We start from the raw sequence: 15,797 nt of genomic DNA, 5'->3' as shown, positions 1-15,797 counted from the left end.
CCGTGGCTGTCGTGGCAACTGAGGACCTCTTTTTTGGTCAGCCCAATTTGTCGGTGATACTGTCCTTCTTTGATGGTCTTAAGACACTGTATGTTCTTCCCCAAGGTGATGCTTTTGATGGAAGGCAGGTATTTCAGCACAGTCTTTGGCAAGGACGACACGCCCGTCCCAGAGAGGTTGAGCTCTTGCAGGGAGTTCAGACCGAAGATAACTTCAGCAGTCAGTGACTTCAGGTCGGGATTGCTGGATAAATCCAGAACTTGGAGGGCTGGTAGTTCCTTGAAGCTATAAGGAGATAACTCTCCAAAGCCACGCAGGCTGCTGAGGGATAAATGAATCAAATCTTTCAGCCCCGTGAAATCTCCTTTCTCAATCTTGACTAGAGGGTTCCCATCAAGATTTAAGTATCGGAGAGGAATCCCTTGAAAGTTTGGCACAGACGTTAGCCTGTTTCCAGAAAGATTTAAGTTCTGGATGTTGGGGATGCTCTTTTCACGGTGCCTCGTAATTGTGCTGAGCATATTATTGGATAGATCCACGTTCAGGGGTTTTCCTTGACCTTTTGAAGCAAAAATGTCCATAGCTATATCCAAAAGTTTGTTATTGCTCAAATCTATGTCGCCCAGAGGGGAACTGGAGAAACAGTCCTCTGGAAGGACTTCCAGAGAGTTATGACTCAGATCCAAGGACTCCAGATACCGAAGCCTGGAGAAGGTTGTGGAGGAAATCTTGGCAATTTTGTTGTAGCTCAGGTCGAGGCTCACCAAGGTGGTGTATCCAGGGCCAGTAAGCATCGATTCATTGATTGTTTCCAGTTTGTTTGATGACAGATCCAAGTAGGAGGTATCCAGAGGGATTGGGACAGGAACGATGTGTGAGCCTATTCCGCTGCAGTCCACTTTGGTCAAGCTAAAGCTGTCAAAAAGACCGAAGCTTTCCACTTCGCAGTGGCAGCCAGGGAAGCAGGTTTTGGTGGTACCAAAACAAGGAAGGAGAAGCAGCAAATTGAACCAGGCTAGGAACTGCATTGTTGACCTGGAAAACAAGACGATAAGAAAATAGATTTAATTGCCGTGGAAATTACTTTACTGAAGATGTGTAACAGTTTGAGTCGTGCAGTCTTCTCCTCTGTCTTTCCAAAGGGATAGATTAAGTATAGCCTTAAACAGCATGGGTGTCCCAAACATGTTGTGAACCCCACTGGGAACTTAACAGAGAAAAAAATATTGGGTTAACAGTCTTTGCAGATATAACCAAGTTAAGACGCAGCTGGAAATTAGCTATAAGAACAGTAGGCTGCCTTAAAGCAAGATCTATCCAACATGCATCCTTTTGACTGGACCAAGGAAAAAGCTAAATGGCAGCTCAAACCCTGAGTCGTTTTACAACCTGGCAAACTTCAGCACACAGAGGTCTTCATGTCAGGGCATCCATGTGAGATTTGGGAGCACCGGGTTCAAGACCCTGCATTGAGAGGTTGGAGAAATCATGGAGGCTGTGTGCCCAGTGGGAACCCTCGGTGTCCAAAACCCTTATCAGGGAAAGAAAAACCACAGCTCCATTCAAATTTCCTGTAGACGACAGAGATAACGGCATCATCAGAACATCCTCCAGGATGAACAGCTAGAAAGGCCAGCTGCCTACCGCCCAAACGGACTGCACGTCTCCCTTGCTTAGACTTCAAATGCAAATTCAGAAGTAGGAGCATTGCTTTATGTCAACTGGCTAAAAAAGAGGGCTAAAACCAACGCTCCTCTGGCTGGTGGCATGTAGGACAGACAACGGCCACTGGCTCCTCGCCTGCCGAAGCAGAGGAACCAAGGAGTGCTCAGTCTAACCCAGACTCTGCTGTGGCGGGCCCAGCACAGGCATCGAGTGGAGAGAGCCAATTTGTTTCATTAGAGCCTCTGGGGAGTCTTTGCTAATTACATTAAGTATTCTCTCTGATTAATGATGCCAGCAAGCAAGGAGCTCTCTCCACCCCTCTGGTTTTGATCCTCCTCTATCTAAGATGTTTCTGTCCCGCCATCGTCACAGTGGAGGGAGGAAGAGAGCTGATCTGCACCTCACCGGCTTTGCTGGACCTCTTCAAATCGCATCCTAACAGCTCCTCCACACAACTGTGGGCAACAGCAGCTGCGTGAGTTCAACAGCCAGCCAAAAAAGCTTTAGCTCTGCATCTCTGGAGAGGGTAAATTGGAGCGTGCCAGCATCCTGCAGGTCAGCAGAGGCAGCAAGGGCTGTCCTCGTTGGTTCCCATTGCAGTCATGGGTGACGGCTCTTCATGCCTTATAAACAAGGTCTCCAGGAGGCTGCCAACAAAAACTCCCACCAAACCAGGCAAGCAGATCCATCAGCACCACTCTTTGGCTACGCTGCTGGTGATAAACAGAGACTCGCGTGCCAAGCATTCATTTAGCCAAAAAAAAAAAAAAAATCCCCTTTAAACGTGTGTTCCCATCCCCACCTCAGCCCCCCTGGTCTCTATTCTCGCCTTTCCCACTGCTGTTTAAAAGCACTTTATTAACTTCCTTGCAGTATCACCTTTCCCACACACCCTTTGATCTGGCTGAGGTGCCTTCCCCGCAGCCCTTGCACCTTCCCAGGACCATTTCCTAGAAGTTCACACTTCATCTTCCCTCACCCACTCCTTGGCAGCAGTTTCTCTCCCTTTTCAGCATGGTGTTCTTGGCCCTGCTCTCCTTCCCAGGAGACCGACCAGGGACTACTGGCCAACGTGCAAAAGAAGTGCAAAGGGGAAAAAGCATTGCAACAATATTGTCCTGATCACTGATATGACTTGTCTGGAGGTAACTGCCAGACCTCCTGCAAATAGCAGAAGTTGGGACTCTGGCCAAAGAGCCTGCAACCAAAGCATTGCTAAAGGCCAACACGCAACCCTCTGGGGTCCATTATTCTATAGAAACAACAGAAAATCAGTAAGATGAGCCCTAGTCCCAGCCCATTCGACTGTTTCTTGAGAAAACACATATGTGTGCAGAGGGGACGCAGGGGGCAGAGCTCCTTTCTGTAGACACGTTTCCAGATAACCCTTTCCTAATGACATCAAGGCTGATCCCCTCTGGTTCTGTGCAGACAGACCGTGGCTTGCTCCCTTCTGCAGTCCCCCCTAAACTAAATACTACTTTTTTTTTTCGTGAAGCTGCATTTGGAACGCACTGACATGTTTTATTACCAGGGGAAATTACAGCAGTGGGGAGCTCTTTAGAAACTCAAAAAGCAAAAACCCAAATGTTAAATGTCTCACGTACAGGGAAGTACCTGCGTTAGTGTCAGCTCAGTCTACTGTATTTCTTCTCCCAAATCCCACCCAGTGGCTATTCCAACTTGATGTCTCAACAGGGAAAGTGCCTCCTAACTTCTCCTTCGAAAGCCCAGCTCAGTTCCTCATGGCATCCTGTTGACTCCAGTGAGAGCTGGATCAGACCCCAGCAGGTCCAAAGACACATCAGTGTGAGACTTGGCTTTCTGAGCACTAATAAGACCTTTGTGGGCTCCTGCTGGGCCACCTGAAGAAAAGCAAGAGGGCAATCTCCAAAGTCCTAGTTTAACTGAGAGAAGAATCAAAGCCAACACTGGGCTTTGGTATGCAGCTGCTCAAACCCCTTTTGACATGGGAATTCCCTTCCTGATCAGCCTCAAAAATGATCGCCAGAAGTGGGCAGATGCAGTGATTCCCACTGCAACATCCACGGCTCCAGCCAGCAGCAAGCACGAAACATTACGCAGCTGAAATGCAGTACACAAAGCTCAGCTTAGGTATTTGCACAGCATCTATTGCCTCTTCCCTCCTCACAGGACTGCCCCAAATTCTCCCTTACTGGCTCTGCAATTGCTTTGCAGATGAGATGCAATCCATTACTACCAGTTAAAAACTCCCTTATGGAGCAGAATGAAGCATTCATTAGCTAACAAGCCACTTGGCCAATAGCTCTGATATAGGAGAAATAAAGGTACTGGTCATCTTCCAGTCCAGGAAAGAGACTCCTGCATTGCCAGGTAATCAACGAAGAGCTTAGTCAGGTACAGGCATGCTTCATCATCACATGGAGCAATCGATAGCGCTCTTTGAAATGGGGAAAGAAACATGCCGCAGGCATTTACAGTTCATCTGTGTACAGCGTGCATTTGAAACCGCATCAAATTGCCTTTGGATTGCTGCCTACGAGCTGCTCTGTTGATAAAGGCAGGAAGCCAAGGTATCCCCTCGTAAAAGGAAGATGAGTTATCCTCCTGCGGCACTGGGGAGATTCACCTGGAGGAAACACCATGGGCCAGAAACCACCAGCCCCATCACCTGGGATGGCGAGGGGAAAGCCACCCGGAGAAAACTGTCGGCTCTCAGGCCGGTTCAGCCATGACCTCTTCATTTCTATGGCTGCAAAGGCAGGAAGCCAAGGTATCCCCTCGTAAAAGGAAGATGAGTTATCCTCCTGCGGCACTGGGGAGATTCACCTGGAGGAAACACCATGGGCCAGAAACCACCAGCCCCATCACCTGGGATGGCGAGGGGAAAGCGACCCGGAGAAAACTGTCGTCTCTCAGGCCGGTTCAGCCATGACCTCTTCATTTCCATGGCTGTTGTGGTGCGGAGAGATCCCAGGGATAAATTTTGGCCATCTGACAGCTCTGGGGAGCTTGTTATACCCACTGATTTCAACAGGAGCTGCTGGGAGTGCAGCATCGTCCGCCACGTTTCAGGTGGCCGGAGTGGCTGCAGGGCTCTGGTCTTTGTATCTTGCTCGTCTTTTTCGCACGGCAAATATCCTGAGACAACCCCAAGGAGACCCAGTGGTGGGTAAGGGAGCCAAGGTTGGACCAAGCTCCTAGCAGGGTGCTAACCTTCTCCCCAAATCCCACATCTCTCCCTGAGCCTGCAGATGCCCTGATGCCTCCTCCCTGCTCTGCTCATCCCCCGCACCATCGTGTGGCAGGACCCGGGCGGAAACCTCACATTGAGATTTCCCTGCCAAAAAAAGAAGGTTAAAATCTGATTTTAAAACAAGACTGCAGAGGAAACCCAGATCTCAGCTGATGGTTGGGGCGTGGGGGGAAAAGGAAAGCCCTGTTATGGTGGTGTTGCAAATTCACTCTTCTCACTGCACTTGACTTCCTCCCTCTCCTCTTCCTTAAAGACTTTTCTCACTAGTCATCCCCGATCCACAGCTGAGGCTTTGCCACCTCGTTCCCACCCAAGAGAGATGTGCTAACACATCCCGCCCTGGATGGAAGCCCATTGTTCGGGGACTGGTGTCCCCCCCCCCAGGGAATGCAGAGATGAAGAGGATGCTACCTAGGCTACCTCTGGTTGCCCTGGCAACCACCAAGCCCGAAATCCCTATAGCCAAAAATCAAGGATTAATTAAAAAAATAATACAAGGGGGAGGTGTTTGAAAGTTCGTTGTTTGATGGAGTCAGGAAATGGCCCCCCCGTTCATGCTGCACCCCTCGGCCTCCCCGAACGTGTCATTCAGCAAAGCATCAGCTGAAATGCAGCTGGAGTCGGGGCTGAAGACCCAAAGTCACCCAGTGAAGCTTAAGGTACATAAGTAAGAAGTGCAGAAACCCCAGGTTGTCTCTACGGTGGTGTGAAGAGAAAGAAATTGCCCCCGAAGGGGATGAAACCCACCTAAGGCCAGACCCATTCTTGGAGATGCCCCGTCTCTCCCTTGACCGTGGTGGAGCGGGATGCCCTGCTCTCCTTGGGCTGCTGCTTCCCACCCCATCCCTGGCTGCATCCTCCAAACCCGAGTCCCGCCCAGCAACCAGGTGCACCCAGCAACCCAGCTCACTCATCCAACAAAACCCCCCCTAATCTTCCTTTTCCCCCTTTGGCGGGTCAGTTTTCCAGCAAATCGGGCTGCCCAGCCGCAGGGTGACACGGGAATGGGGAAAACAGGACCTGTCTTCTCAACAGCAGCCCACCCTCAGAGCAGATCAGGTATGACATGAATCCCCGCGTGCCTAAGACGCGGTGGACTGATCCTGGTAATTTCCAGGTTTCTTGCCAATGTGCTGCTGGATTAATTCTGGATTAACAACAAATATAGCAACCTTTAAGGGAAAGAGGCAAAAAGGAAGGGCTGGAGTCTGCCTATCCCAAGTAGAGTTGCTGTGCTAGCAAAGGACGGAGGAGTTGGATTAGCAACAATATTTCATCAGGAAGAAAATTTGGGGCTTGTCTTCTCTCTCTTGCATCAGCCAAGTGAACAAAAAGCAAAGTCTTTATAGCGAGGCCCGCAAGGCCCACTTGGCTGCATTCACTGATTGGGGGCAGGGGAAAGGGAACGCTATTGGAAAGCGAAACAAGCTGCATAGGTTATGACAGAGGCCATAAATCCTCTAGACTGAAGGGGAAAAAAAAAAAAAGCATAGGTTATGACAGAGGCCATAAATCCTCCAGACTGAAGGGAAAAAAAAAAAAAAAAAAGAGATAGTTGGCTCTTTCTCTTTTTAAATACTTGGAAGGCTCCGAGAGGCAGCTGGGATGGTGGCTCTGGAGCACCAGGATGCTCCTGACTTGCTTCTCCAACAACAAAAGTGCTTCAGAGACCTTTTTTTTTTCCCCCCCTCTCCCATTAATTATTCTGTAAACCAGGAATAATTATCGAATAAAGTGCAGCACTAGCAACAGCTACGCTTTTCCAGTGTGGACTCTCCCGGGCTGAGTCCAAATGACGCCACAGATGAAATCGCAGCCCGGTCTCCAGACCCCACGTGCCAATGCGAGCAGGCAGCAAAGCTGGTTCAAACCAGCCCACGACCAGAGACTATTAATCCCTTAACTCGCAGGCACGCACCCCTCACATGATAAAGAAACTGCTGCTGACAAGGTTACTCTTTCTTTTTGTTGTGCGTGTGTGAATCCATTGAAAGTAAAGGTCATCCAGGCTTTTTGCTTCAGGCCGGCTCTTCCCTGCAGAAGGGGTCCCCACATGCATGCAGCGAAGAGCTGTGTTTACCCTCTCTATAAAGCTCATTAAAGCAATTAGTGCTTCCTCACAAAGGAGTTCTGGTGTACACGGGAACAGGGCTTTCTGACCCATTTGTTATTTTTTGTTGTTTGCTGGTTTGGGGTACGCTTTGCAAATACCGGTCCCGGTTTTATACTCAGTGTTTGTGACTTCTTGGATTTAGGGAGAGCGAGAGCTAATGAGACTCCAAGAAGTATCAGCTATTTAGGTTTGATCCTGCATTTGCTTAGATGGGTTTGGGGGAGTTCAGTGGAGTTACTCTAAGTGTCAGTGACAGCAGGATGAGTAGTCGTCCCTTGGCTTTTCTAAATTCACCTTGATTTCATGGAGCCGTCCATCAGGAGCCACTGCACAAGTCGCTTTTGGGTGACAAGTTATCACCCTTCATTCACTTCACACCGATGGTTTCATCAGTGGGAAGTGCAAAGCTGCTTAGACAGCAGAGCCAGCCCCAATTACCCACCAGGATATAAAGAAGGGGACGCGCGACCCAGTCTTCTCCTTCTCCTCACCCTATTTCCCCCACCAGTGCATGCAAGCGTTGGGATGGGGGGAAGCTCAGCCACTGGGACGGGGGCTTTAGCCCTTATGGCTCAATGTAAAGAGACACCGAGGGCCTGAACAGGAGCTAAAATCATCCTGCGGGTGCCTGAACACTTTTTGCTCCGTCTTCCCGCTCACTGGGGAAAATCAGAATTAAATGCAGGGAATGAGGGGAAAAAAAAAAAAGAAAATATTTCTCTATTAATTCCTTTCTGCTTTAATGATTGCTAATAACGGACGTAAAAGCACCTCCTTTGCATTCAGTCAAATGGGAGTCGTTAGCGAGCAATTAACCCAGTGGTATCAGGAATCTACATTACCAGGCTATGGAAGAATAATATACAATAGGCACCAAACTGGGGATGGAAAGAAAAAGTCCTCTCTCCTCCCTCAAGGCAGAGACGTGGTTGTATTTAAGGCAGACCAGGGTGGGCGGCGTGATGGGGACGGGTGGGCTCAGGGTGGGATTTCCCCTCTCTGACCTGTGGGTCCCCAGGGATCACAGGAGGTAGCCAAGACAAGCAGATCTTGAGTCAGTGGTTTATTTGCTCCGTAGGGTGCTTTGTCCCCGTTCCAAGTGATTTCAGGAGGGGACAAAACTGCCATAAACAGAGGTGAGATGCTGCTCCCAGGTCTGGACAAGAACCACATTGCTCTGCATCTTGTCTTGACTGTCAAGACTTGAATCTCACCGAAAAAACATGGAATTTGGGGTGTGGACAGCCAGAAGGGCCGAGGAAGGAAAAAACAAGACACCGTTCCTCATTTTCCTCATATCTCAGTTATCTCCCTCCGCTTTTCTCAGCTCCGGACACAGAGAAACGGCTGAGCCCAAACCACAATGATTAACCAGCATCCCACCGATGCTCTCCATCCTTCAGGGAGATGTTCATAGACGTTACAGGGGACGGGATAGATAAGATTAGCGAGAGCAAAGCCGAATTGTTAAGCGTCAGAAGCGTTTCACAACCCCAAAGCCAAAACCAAGCAGCCCCTCAACCCACCACGTGGGCTGCAGAGAAGACATATGGGATCGATCGAGAGGGAACCCAGGACCTCCAAACCCTACAGCTTCTCACTGCGGGTTTGTTTTCAAACATGTGATGTCCCTTGCTCGGCTGAAACAGCCTCTGCTCTATTTTTTCTTTAAAGTTAAAAAAAAAAAAAATAAAATGATCCTTTCTTTATAAAAGAAATGGAGAGCCCTATTAAAATAATCTTTGCTCCAACTGTTAATGTCACAAATCCCATCTGCTTTGCAAGAGGCCATGGGTAATTTATCATCCTAGTGTTTAAACAGCTAATAGTTTATTCCGCTTGTGCAATCTCTCCCCCAGCATCCCTCATCCCCCCCGCAAGGAGGAAATCAAGGTGCGGTGCAGTGTATTTTGGGCTCTGACAAAAGGAAACCTGTGCGGGCAGGTCTGCCAGCCCATACGGCAAGTTCCAGCTGATTTACATCCACGGCTGAAATACGGAGAATTTTTGCTGCCCCGAGAGCTGCGTGCCTTGAAAAGCCACGTCTTGGAAGCAAACAGCAGCCCAACTCCTGGGAATTTCACCTCCAGTGGGACGAAGTCGGTGCTACCTCCAGCATGGGCAAATTAGGAATTAAATCACCGCGGCACCAGGGTTTTGCACAAAAAAATCCCCCTTCCCCGCTCAGCCCAGGAAGCTGTCAGGTTAATAGCGGTTTTATTCGGGGTCGGGGAAATAGTCTCCTGTGGCTTTTGAAAGCAATTTTGCCCACCAGCCTCACGCCGAGCTGTGCTTGTGCCTGGAGGAGGCGTTCCCGAAAGGAAATGAAGTTTGCCAAGCCTCCGGAGCGGCTGCGGGCAGGGGAAGGCAGGCGTCGGTGCGGCGTGGCACCTCCCGGCAGCACCAGGGGGGGTTTCATGGGGCTCGCCGGGAGCAGAGGGGACGTGAGCATCCTGGCCCCACCGTTGCCTCCTGGCTATGCCGGCTGCAGGACCGCTCAAAGTGGGAGCATCGGCAGCCGCACACCAGTTCCCAGCAGCTCGGGATCAAACAAGGTGCCCGCAAGGGATGCAGTAGCTCAGGGCTTTCTCCTGCTCCAGCATCACCCCAGGGGTGACCACCCCAAATCCTTTTACCCCCTGACAGCCCCTGCTTCCCATCCTCCCCCTCTGCTTTTTAACAGTGAGCATTTCCAGGAACAGGAGCTCTCGCTATCCCAGCGCTTGCTGAGCGTAACACAGACCTCATCTCAACTGGGAACATAAATATTTTCTTATCCGCCTCAAACTCGGCCCGAACAGGATCTTTATCATAAACCCAGCGAGACATCCCAGAACGGGAGGTCTCCGTTGCAGAGGAGTTATTTGGGCACAAATAGGTTTACGAACCAGCCCTTCGGCGTGGCACTTCATAGCAAAGGGAGAGGTTTACACCAAGTTTTACACCATCCCTAATGCATTTTGCTGTAGAGGGACCTGGTGAAGCTACCAACAGATCCCCCTGCCCCATCATCTCCGACGCCCAAGGGCTCTCCGTGACGCATGGAGGGAGGCTGCGAGTACCCAGACTTTACCCAAATCACAGCAGTAAGCCTGGGAGGATTAAAACCTCCTCCTTCAGGGCTGCATCCCCCCCTGCGAAATTTAAAAATGATGGATCACAGCTTCGTCTGCAACGTTGGGGTTACACACGCTTCCCCCTCCTCTCCAACCATTCCTGGTGTCAGACTAAGGAAGCCAACAAGCCGACATGAATTTTTAAAGCATAAAACACCTGAGACGGGACCTTATTTCTTAGCTGGTCAATTATTGAAAGCTAAAAAGCAAGCTTCTCCTATAGCCTGAGCCCTTGACGATGCTTTCCCACGCCTGACCCCCAACCCCAGCCGGTTCCTGTGCCGGCTCCTGCTATGACGATACTTCTTCATAGCACTCCGGCTCCCAGAGACATGATATAATCCAAGAGGAATGCACTCTGGGACGAACACCATACGCCAGGCCAGCGAGAAACGTTAAGAGGTGCAGCACGGGTAGAAGAAACCTCTTAACCACGATGGACGCTCCTTGGTTTTAACTGTTAATAGAGCTGCTCGCCCGTATCATCGTGCCCGGCTGGGAAATGCCACCTGCCACGTATGTCCCTGGGATGGCACATGCCACATCCCACCCCAGGAGAGCGCAGGTTGCAAGGACCCACCAGCGGCTGTCTGATCCACAAGGGAAAGGCGTGATGTCTATGGATGTGCCCCTATGGATGTACCCCACATCCCTGACGTGGTTTTCTTTCAACCACCCCGGTGGGCTGGCCTGAGCTGCAGAAGGCCCATGCTGCATGGATGGACATGGATGGGTTCCCCTGGAGAGGATGAGCTGGGCAGGGGGAAGGAAGGAAGAGAGAGGAGGGATGGTGCCAGGGGAAGGCGATACATCCCAGAGTGATGCCTCGGCCCTTCCTGGTGAGACACAGCCCACCAGGAGCGAATAGCTCATAGCAGCCCCATCAACCTGTATCTCTAAGGGCTTTCCAGCTCTTTCTCCTTGAAACAGGGGTGGCTGCAAATCAGCTGTCCAAACGCTGCCTCTGATGGCGTGCCTTGGTCGTGGTGCTCTGCCCGGCTCCGGCAAGCAGTAGCGGCCGGCACCAGCCAAAATCATATGAAAAGCAGAGGGAAAAGAAATTCGCCCCGGCAGGACTCTGGCTGGGCAACGCCTCCAGCCCTGGCAGAAGGATTTTAAGAGGACCCCATGTGGCTTTAGCTCTCTGAAAGGCAGCAGCTCCCAACCTCCCTTCTCCTAACAGCCCTGCGGGGCTGCTGGCTTCAATAACGGAGGGCAAAGCGAGGAGGCAACGTTAGGCTGGGTGCCCCTCGGTGCTGCCTCAGCTGGCCCAGGGCTTCTTTGTGGGCTTTTTATTTATTTGTGTGGTTGGGGTTTTTTTTCATGCACAATAACCTCCGGGCCTCTTTGCTGCCTGTGGCTCTCAGCGTGCAGCTGCAGACCCTCCACCGAGGAGATAATAAATACAATCCTGGCCGTCATTGTTGCAAACAGCACAGCTGGAGGCTCCCATCCCGTTCCCCTCCCGGCCTTTCTCTCCCCCCCCCTCGCCAATAATTCTCGCAACGTGACGCTGCGAACAATGAACGCCAGCAAAAACACCCAGCAGAGCATCAGCCGGGGCTTCAGGAGCTGCCTCCAGCCCGGCAAAGCACGGGAGACATTCGCTACGCCCAGTGGGTCTCCTACAAGATTTGGGAAGGGGGGATTTGGGGAGGGGAAGGGGGTCTGGGTAAAGGTGACAAAGGGCTTAGCAACAGGGCATCGTCCCTACTGTGGTTCCCACCCCAGATGATGCTTGACTGCCCCAGTGATGTGGTGGTGTGGTGTCCCCTTAGCAATTTGCCTCCCCTCCCCGGCCCAGGATCCTCCAGTCCGTCTTGGCTGGCATGGGGTGTTGGAGAGAAAGGTCATCTAAAGTGGGTCGGGAGAGCCATGTCCCCACCAGGACCCATTTCTCACCGCTGATGTTACCATGAAATGTCCCCACCAGGACCCATTTCTCACCGCCGATGTTACCATGAGTCCCCATTCACGTGCCTCAGTTTCCCTCCTGACGCCTTAAGGTTGACTAACCCCAGGACCGAGAGGTGTTCCTTCCCGTGTGGGGATGGGGGTACCATCCCCAGGTTCAAATCCCACCACTTTAACAGGGAACAGAGCACAAGCGAAGACTTCCCGGTCTCACCTCGTGCAGAAGCCCCCAGCCAACGCTGCCACTGCCACAACTGGTTCAGCCAAATGCCACCACTGTCCTCGTGCACCATGTCCAGCTCCTGCCTTGCCTGGACACTCCGGGGACGCCAGCCCTGCTTTGCCCTCTGCAAAACGGGCAGTCAGGCTGGGGGACAAGGAAGGGGACATCTGCGGAGGTGGTTGTGGTGGAAAAGTATCTAAGCACCTCTCAAATCAGTGTTTGTGGACTCTAAACCGTGGCTGCAGTCTCAGTGGCTGCCAACAGCAGGCCTGCCTCTCCAGGGACCTCTGCCCGCTCATGCTGCTCACCTCCCCTGGCTCCATCCTGTCCCCATCCCTGTCCCCTTGCTTTTGGCACCACTCTGTGGCACGTCTGCCGTGCCATGGAGATGCCGCAAGTCACCCAGGGCACACACAACCATCTTCCTTTACCATTTAACCCTGTGTTAAGCCACCTCCTAACCTAATTTGACCTGATTTCACTGACTGGCAAAGTAAGAGTTCCCAAATTACAGCATCCTCGTATGGGTCCCCCATATGGGCTACATGGTGCTGGCCCCTTGCACCCCGTTCCTTCCTCCAAAGCTAGGGGAGGTCACCAGGCACCATGCTGTGAGCACAGGAGATAGGGACATCACCGTGGGACATATGGGGACAGTCCAGAAGAGCAATGCTCTCCCACAGTGCATGAGACTGGCCAGGTTCAGAGTTACCCTGTGATCCTGTAATCCTTTAAGTTGGAGATCTCTTGCAAGAGGTTGCAATGCTCCGGTCCTGGGTAGATACAGGGGCTGCACCTTGGGTGGGAACTGAGCCTTTGCACCGGGATTAAAGGGTTTTGGAGGAAGGGTCTCCTCCACCCTGCTGTGTGAAACTTGGCCTCACCATACCCCCTGCTACAGACATCTCATTCGCAAGGATGGGAGGAAAACGGGTGATTTTGGGGTCACGGATGTGTCCTGTCCCACTTGGAGACCTCTGCGCACGTTTGCCACTTCAGACGTGATGGGGGTGAGGAATCACATCTGCTTGGACCCATCTGCCACAGCAGGGCTTTGCGTTTAAGTTCTCAGTTTTTCCTGACGAGGGATCTCTTATTCAAAGTCAAAAAAAAGAAAAAAAAAAGGTCCTTATTTCCCTCCCCACCCCTGGGTTTGAGCTGCCAGGCACGAACCAGGAAAAAGAGGAGTGAGCATCACAGATACATGGACAGCAAAAAAGAAGCAGGAGGAGGGGAAGGGGAAGGAAAAGAAAACCCCCGGATGCCAGCACTCAGATATTACACACAGCACATGGCCCTTCACTCAGCTGCGGCAAAGATAAAGTGGTTTTTTTACAGTTTGCCACTGCTCCAACAGGCAGATTTCCAGCCTGGTTAATGCAACTCGGGAATGTCCCGTGCTAAGGTAGCCAGGTTGCTTTAATCTCTTGCAGCATCTGCAAGTGGGGTGGGGGGTGGGGGGAGGCCCGGGCGATTCTCAGAGTGCGTATTTTTTTCCCCCCCCCCCCCCCCCGCTCCACATTTTAAATACTCCAAGAGGGAACGATGGAAACTCCCAGGAAATTAAAAAAAAAAAAAAATAAAAATTGCAATACAAATGAAAATCTCAAGGCTTCCCTGTAATGAATGGCTGAGCCATTCATACATTCCCCTTGATAGGTCCAGGTGCCAAGTTTTAAGACAAGAAACGGCTTGCTCAAGCCAGCCTTTATCTCTTCCCGGCCCTCAACAACTCGGCGTTCGGAAGTTTCTTTTGATAGCCTGCCAGGCGGCCAGCGCTGCAGCTACCACGCAGGGCCCGGGGGTGCCGGGGGTCAGGAGGGCTGCTGGACAAGGATGCCTTGTCTTATCCCACCCTCCAGCCTCTGCTTCTCCCCACCAACCGGCTGACAAGCGGGGAGGAGGAGGGAGAAGAGACTGAAAGAGGAGAAAAAAAGCAGTTAGGGATGGAGGGAAAACTCTAAACCTCCGGAAGACGGCGGCTCACCTTTTTTTCCCAGCTCTGTCTCCCGCCGGGGTGGCACAGGCTGCTGCTGTTCACTGCGGGGCTGGGGGAGCACAGGATGCTTTTTCCTATATCCCCCCCCAAAAAAAAAGACTTTTGCATGTTTTTTGTTTTACAGCTCTTTTCTCCCAATTTCCTCCCACCTATTCAATGCTGGTTTATTCCTTGCACTCAATCTTAAAGAACAGGGGTGCAGGAGACCCTCACCCCGACCCTGCAGCCTTCCCTGCCAGTCCGTCTCATTGTCAGAAATTAATGTCCCCTGGGATGTCCGTCACGTCCTCCGGGCATTTTGTAATTGCTCCCCACTGCCTCTGCAAGCAGCTGCTCAAATTCATTCACAAACCAGCAGCGTCTCCCCGCAGCATGCTGCAAGGGAAAGCCCGTCTGGGTGCTGCCACCCAACCTCCTGCCTACCCCGGTCCCGAGCATCGCTCACCCCACGCACCCGCCGCCTCCGGAGAGGGACCCCGCATCGGAGCGGAGATGGGCAACGGCTGAGCGCAGGTTAGGGCCTCGCCAGGCCATTTATAACCCACGTGTGAGCAAGCACCTCCCGTGTCCTCCCCGGGACAGGGACTGGCTCCCGTGGGTCGAGAAGGGACACGAGCCGTGCCCCGTGCCAGCACGACAGCAGACGCTAACCCACTTTGCCTTTGCAGCACCTGGCTGCCGACAGCGAGCAGCCAGCCAAGTTTAGACTGCAAATTCTCCCAGGGACGTACCAGGCTCCCTCCGGTCCTTTCAGCATCTAACGCATCCAGCGTGCTCCTTATTCCCGGAGAGATGGGCGAGGCGTTGGTCTAACCCTGCCTTTCCACAGCACCTCTTCTCCCGGTATTCGCTCTGCTCTCTACCGCTGCAATAAAGCCCCGCGCGCTGCCAGGCGAGCTTTGGAGCGGCGATCAATGCAATATTTCAGCGCAACGCCAGCGATCGGCACCGGCTGCTCTCTGCAGAGCAATGGCACAGTGTCCACCCAGACAAGTTTCCTACTGTAACTTCAGTGAATGCGGTTATTCAGGCTAACGGCAGCTGATTTATCATGGCAGACACCCGGGGAAATCTTTGGACTCGGGAGACTGGAGGCTCCTCGCCCGGCTGCCGCGATGAACGCTGTGAGCTCGGCACGGCTCGCTGCGCTCTCGTTGCACCCGTGTTCGCATGCCTCCACCGCCACCGAATTACGTTAGCTAACCGCGATGGAGAGCGTCGGTTAACGGAGGCGATGCCACTTCCCCACTACACAAGCCACCAGCTCCATCCTCGCCGCTCTCCTCCCAGCCTTCCCAAATCCCAAGCAGAGGAGTAAAGTTGACGGACCCTTTTGTTTCCAGAGAGCTGGCACGTGTTGTGGTTTACTGGGCTAATAAATCTGCCGCGGTCTGCGCCTTTTAATGACTGCAGCATTAATAACAAGTTTCCATGGAGCTGCTTAAAAGTTTACAGGGTGTGTGCGTTATCAGGGGAACCCCTGTGCTTTCTGACCTCCTGCTTCAAAAGTCACAGAAGCGCCTTTTTTT

The 15,797-nt window shown here is 52.0% G+C and overlaps 1 protein-coding gene across 1 annotated transcript in view; it reads right to left on the bottom strand.

Moving 5' to 3' along the window:
- The window catches only part of TSKU (tsukushi, small leucine rich proteoglycan), a 14,383-nt gene extending 92 nt beyond the window's left edge, over positions 1-14,291 (bottom strand). The window contains exons 1-2 of the mRNA XM_009286124.1: positions 14,257-14,291; positions 10-1,035 (exon numbers count right to left, since the gene is read on the bottom strand). Coding sequence (XP_009284399.1) covers positions 10-1,028 — 1,019 coding nt within the window. The 5' untranslated portion in view covers positions 1,029-1,035; positions 14,257-14,291. The remainder of the gene's footprint in view (positions 1-9; positions 1,036-14,256) is intronic.
- Between the last annotated feature and the right edge of the window lie 1,506 nt (positions 14,292-15,797).

The sequence above is a fragment of the Aptenodytes forsteri genome, unplaced genomic scaffold (assembly GCF_000699145.1).
Source record: "Aptenodytes forsteri isolate BGI_AS27 unplaced genomic scaffold, ASM69914v1 Scaffold231, whole genome shotgun sequence".
Lineage (NCBI taxonomy): Eukaryota > Metazoa > Chordata > Aves > Sphenisciformes > Spheniscidae > Aptenodytes > Aptenodytes forsteri.
Note: the sequence above shows the minus strand (reverse complement) of the source record. Positions and strands in the feature narration are given on the sequence as shown.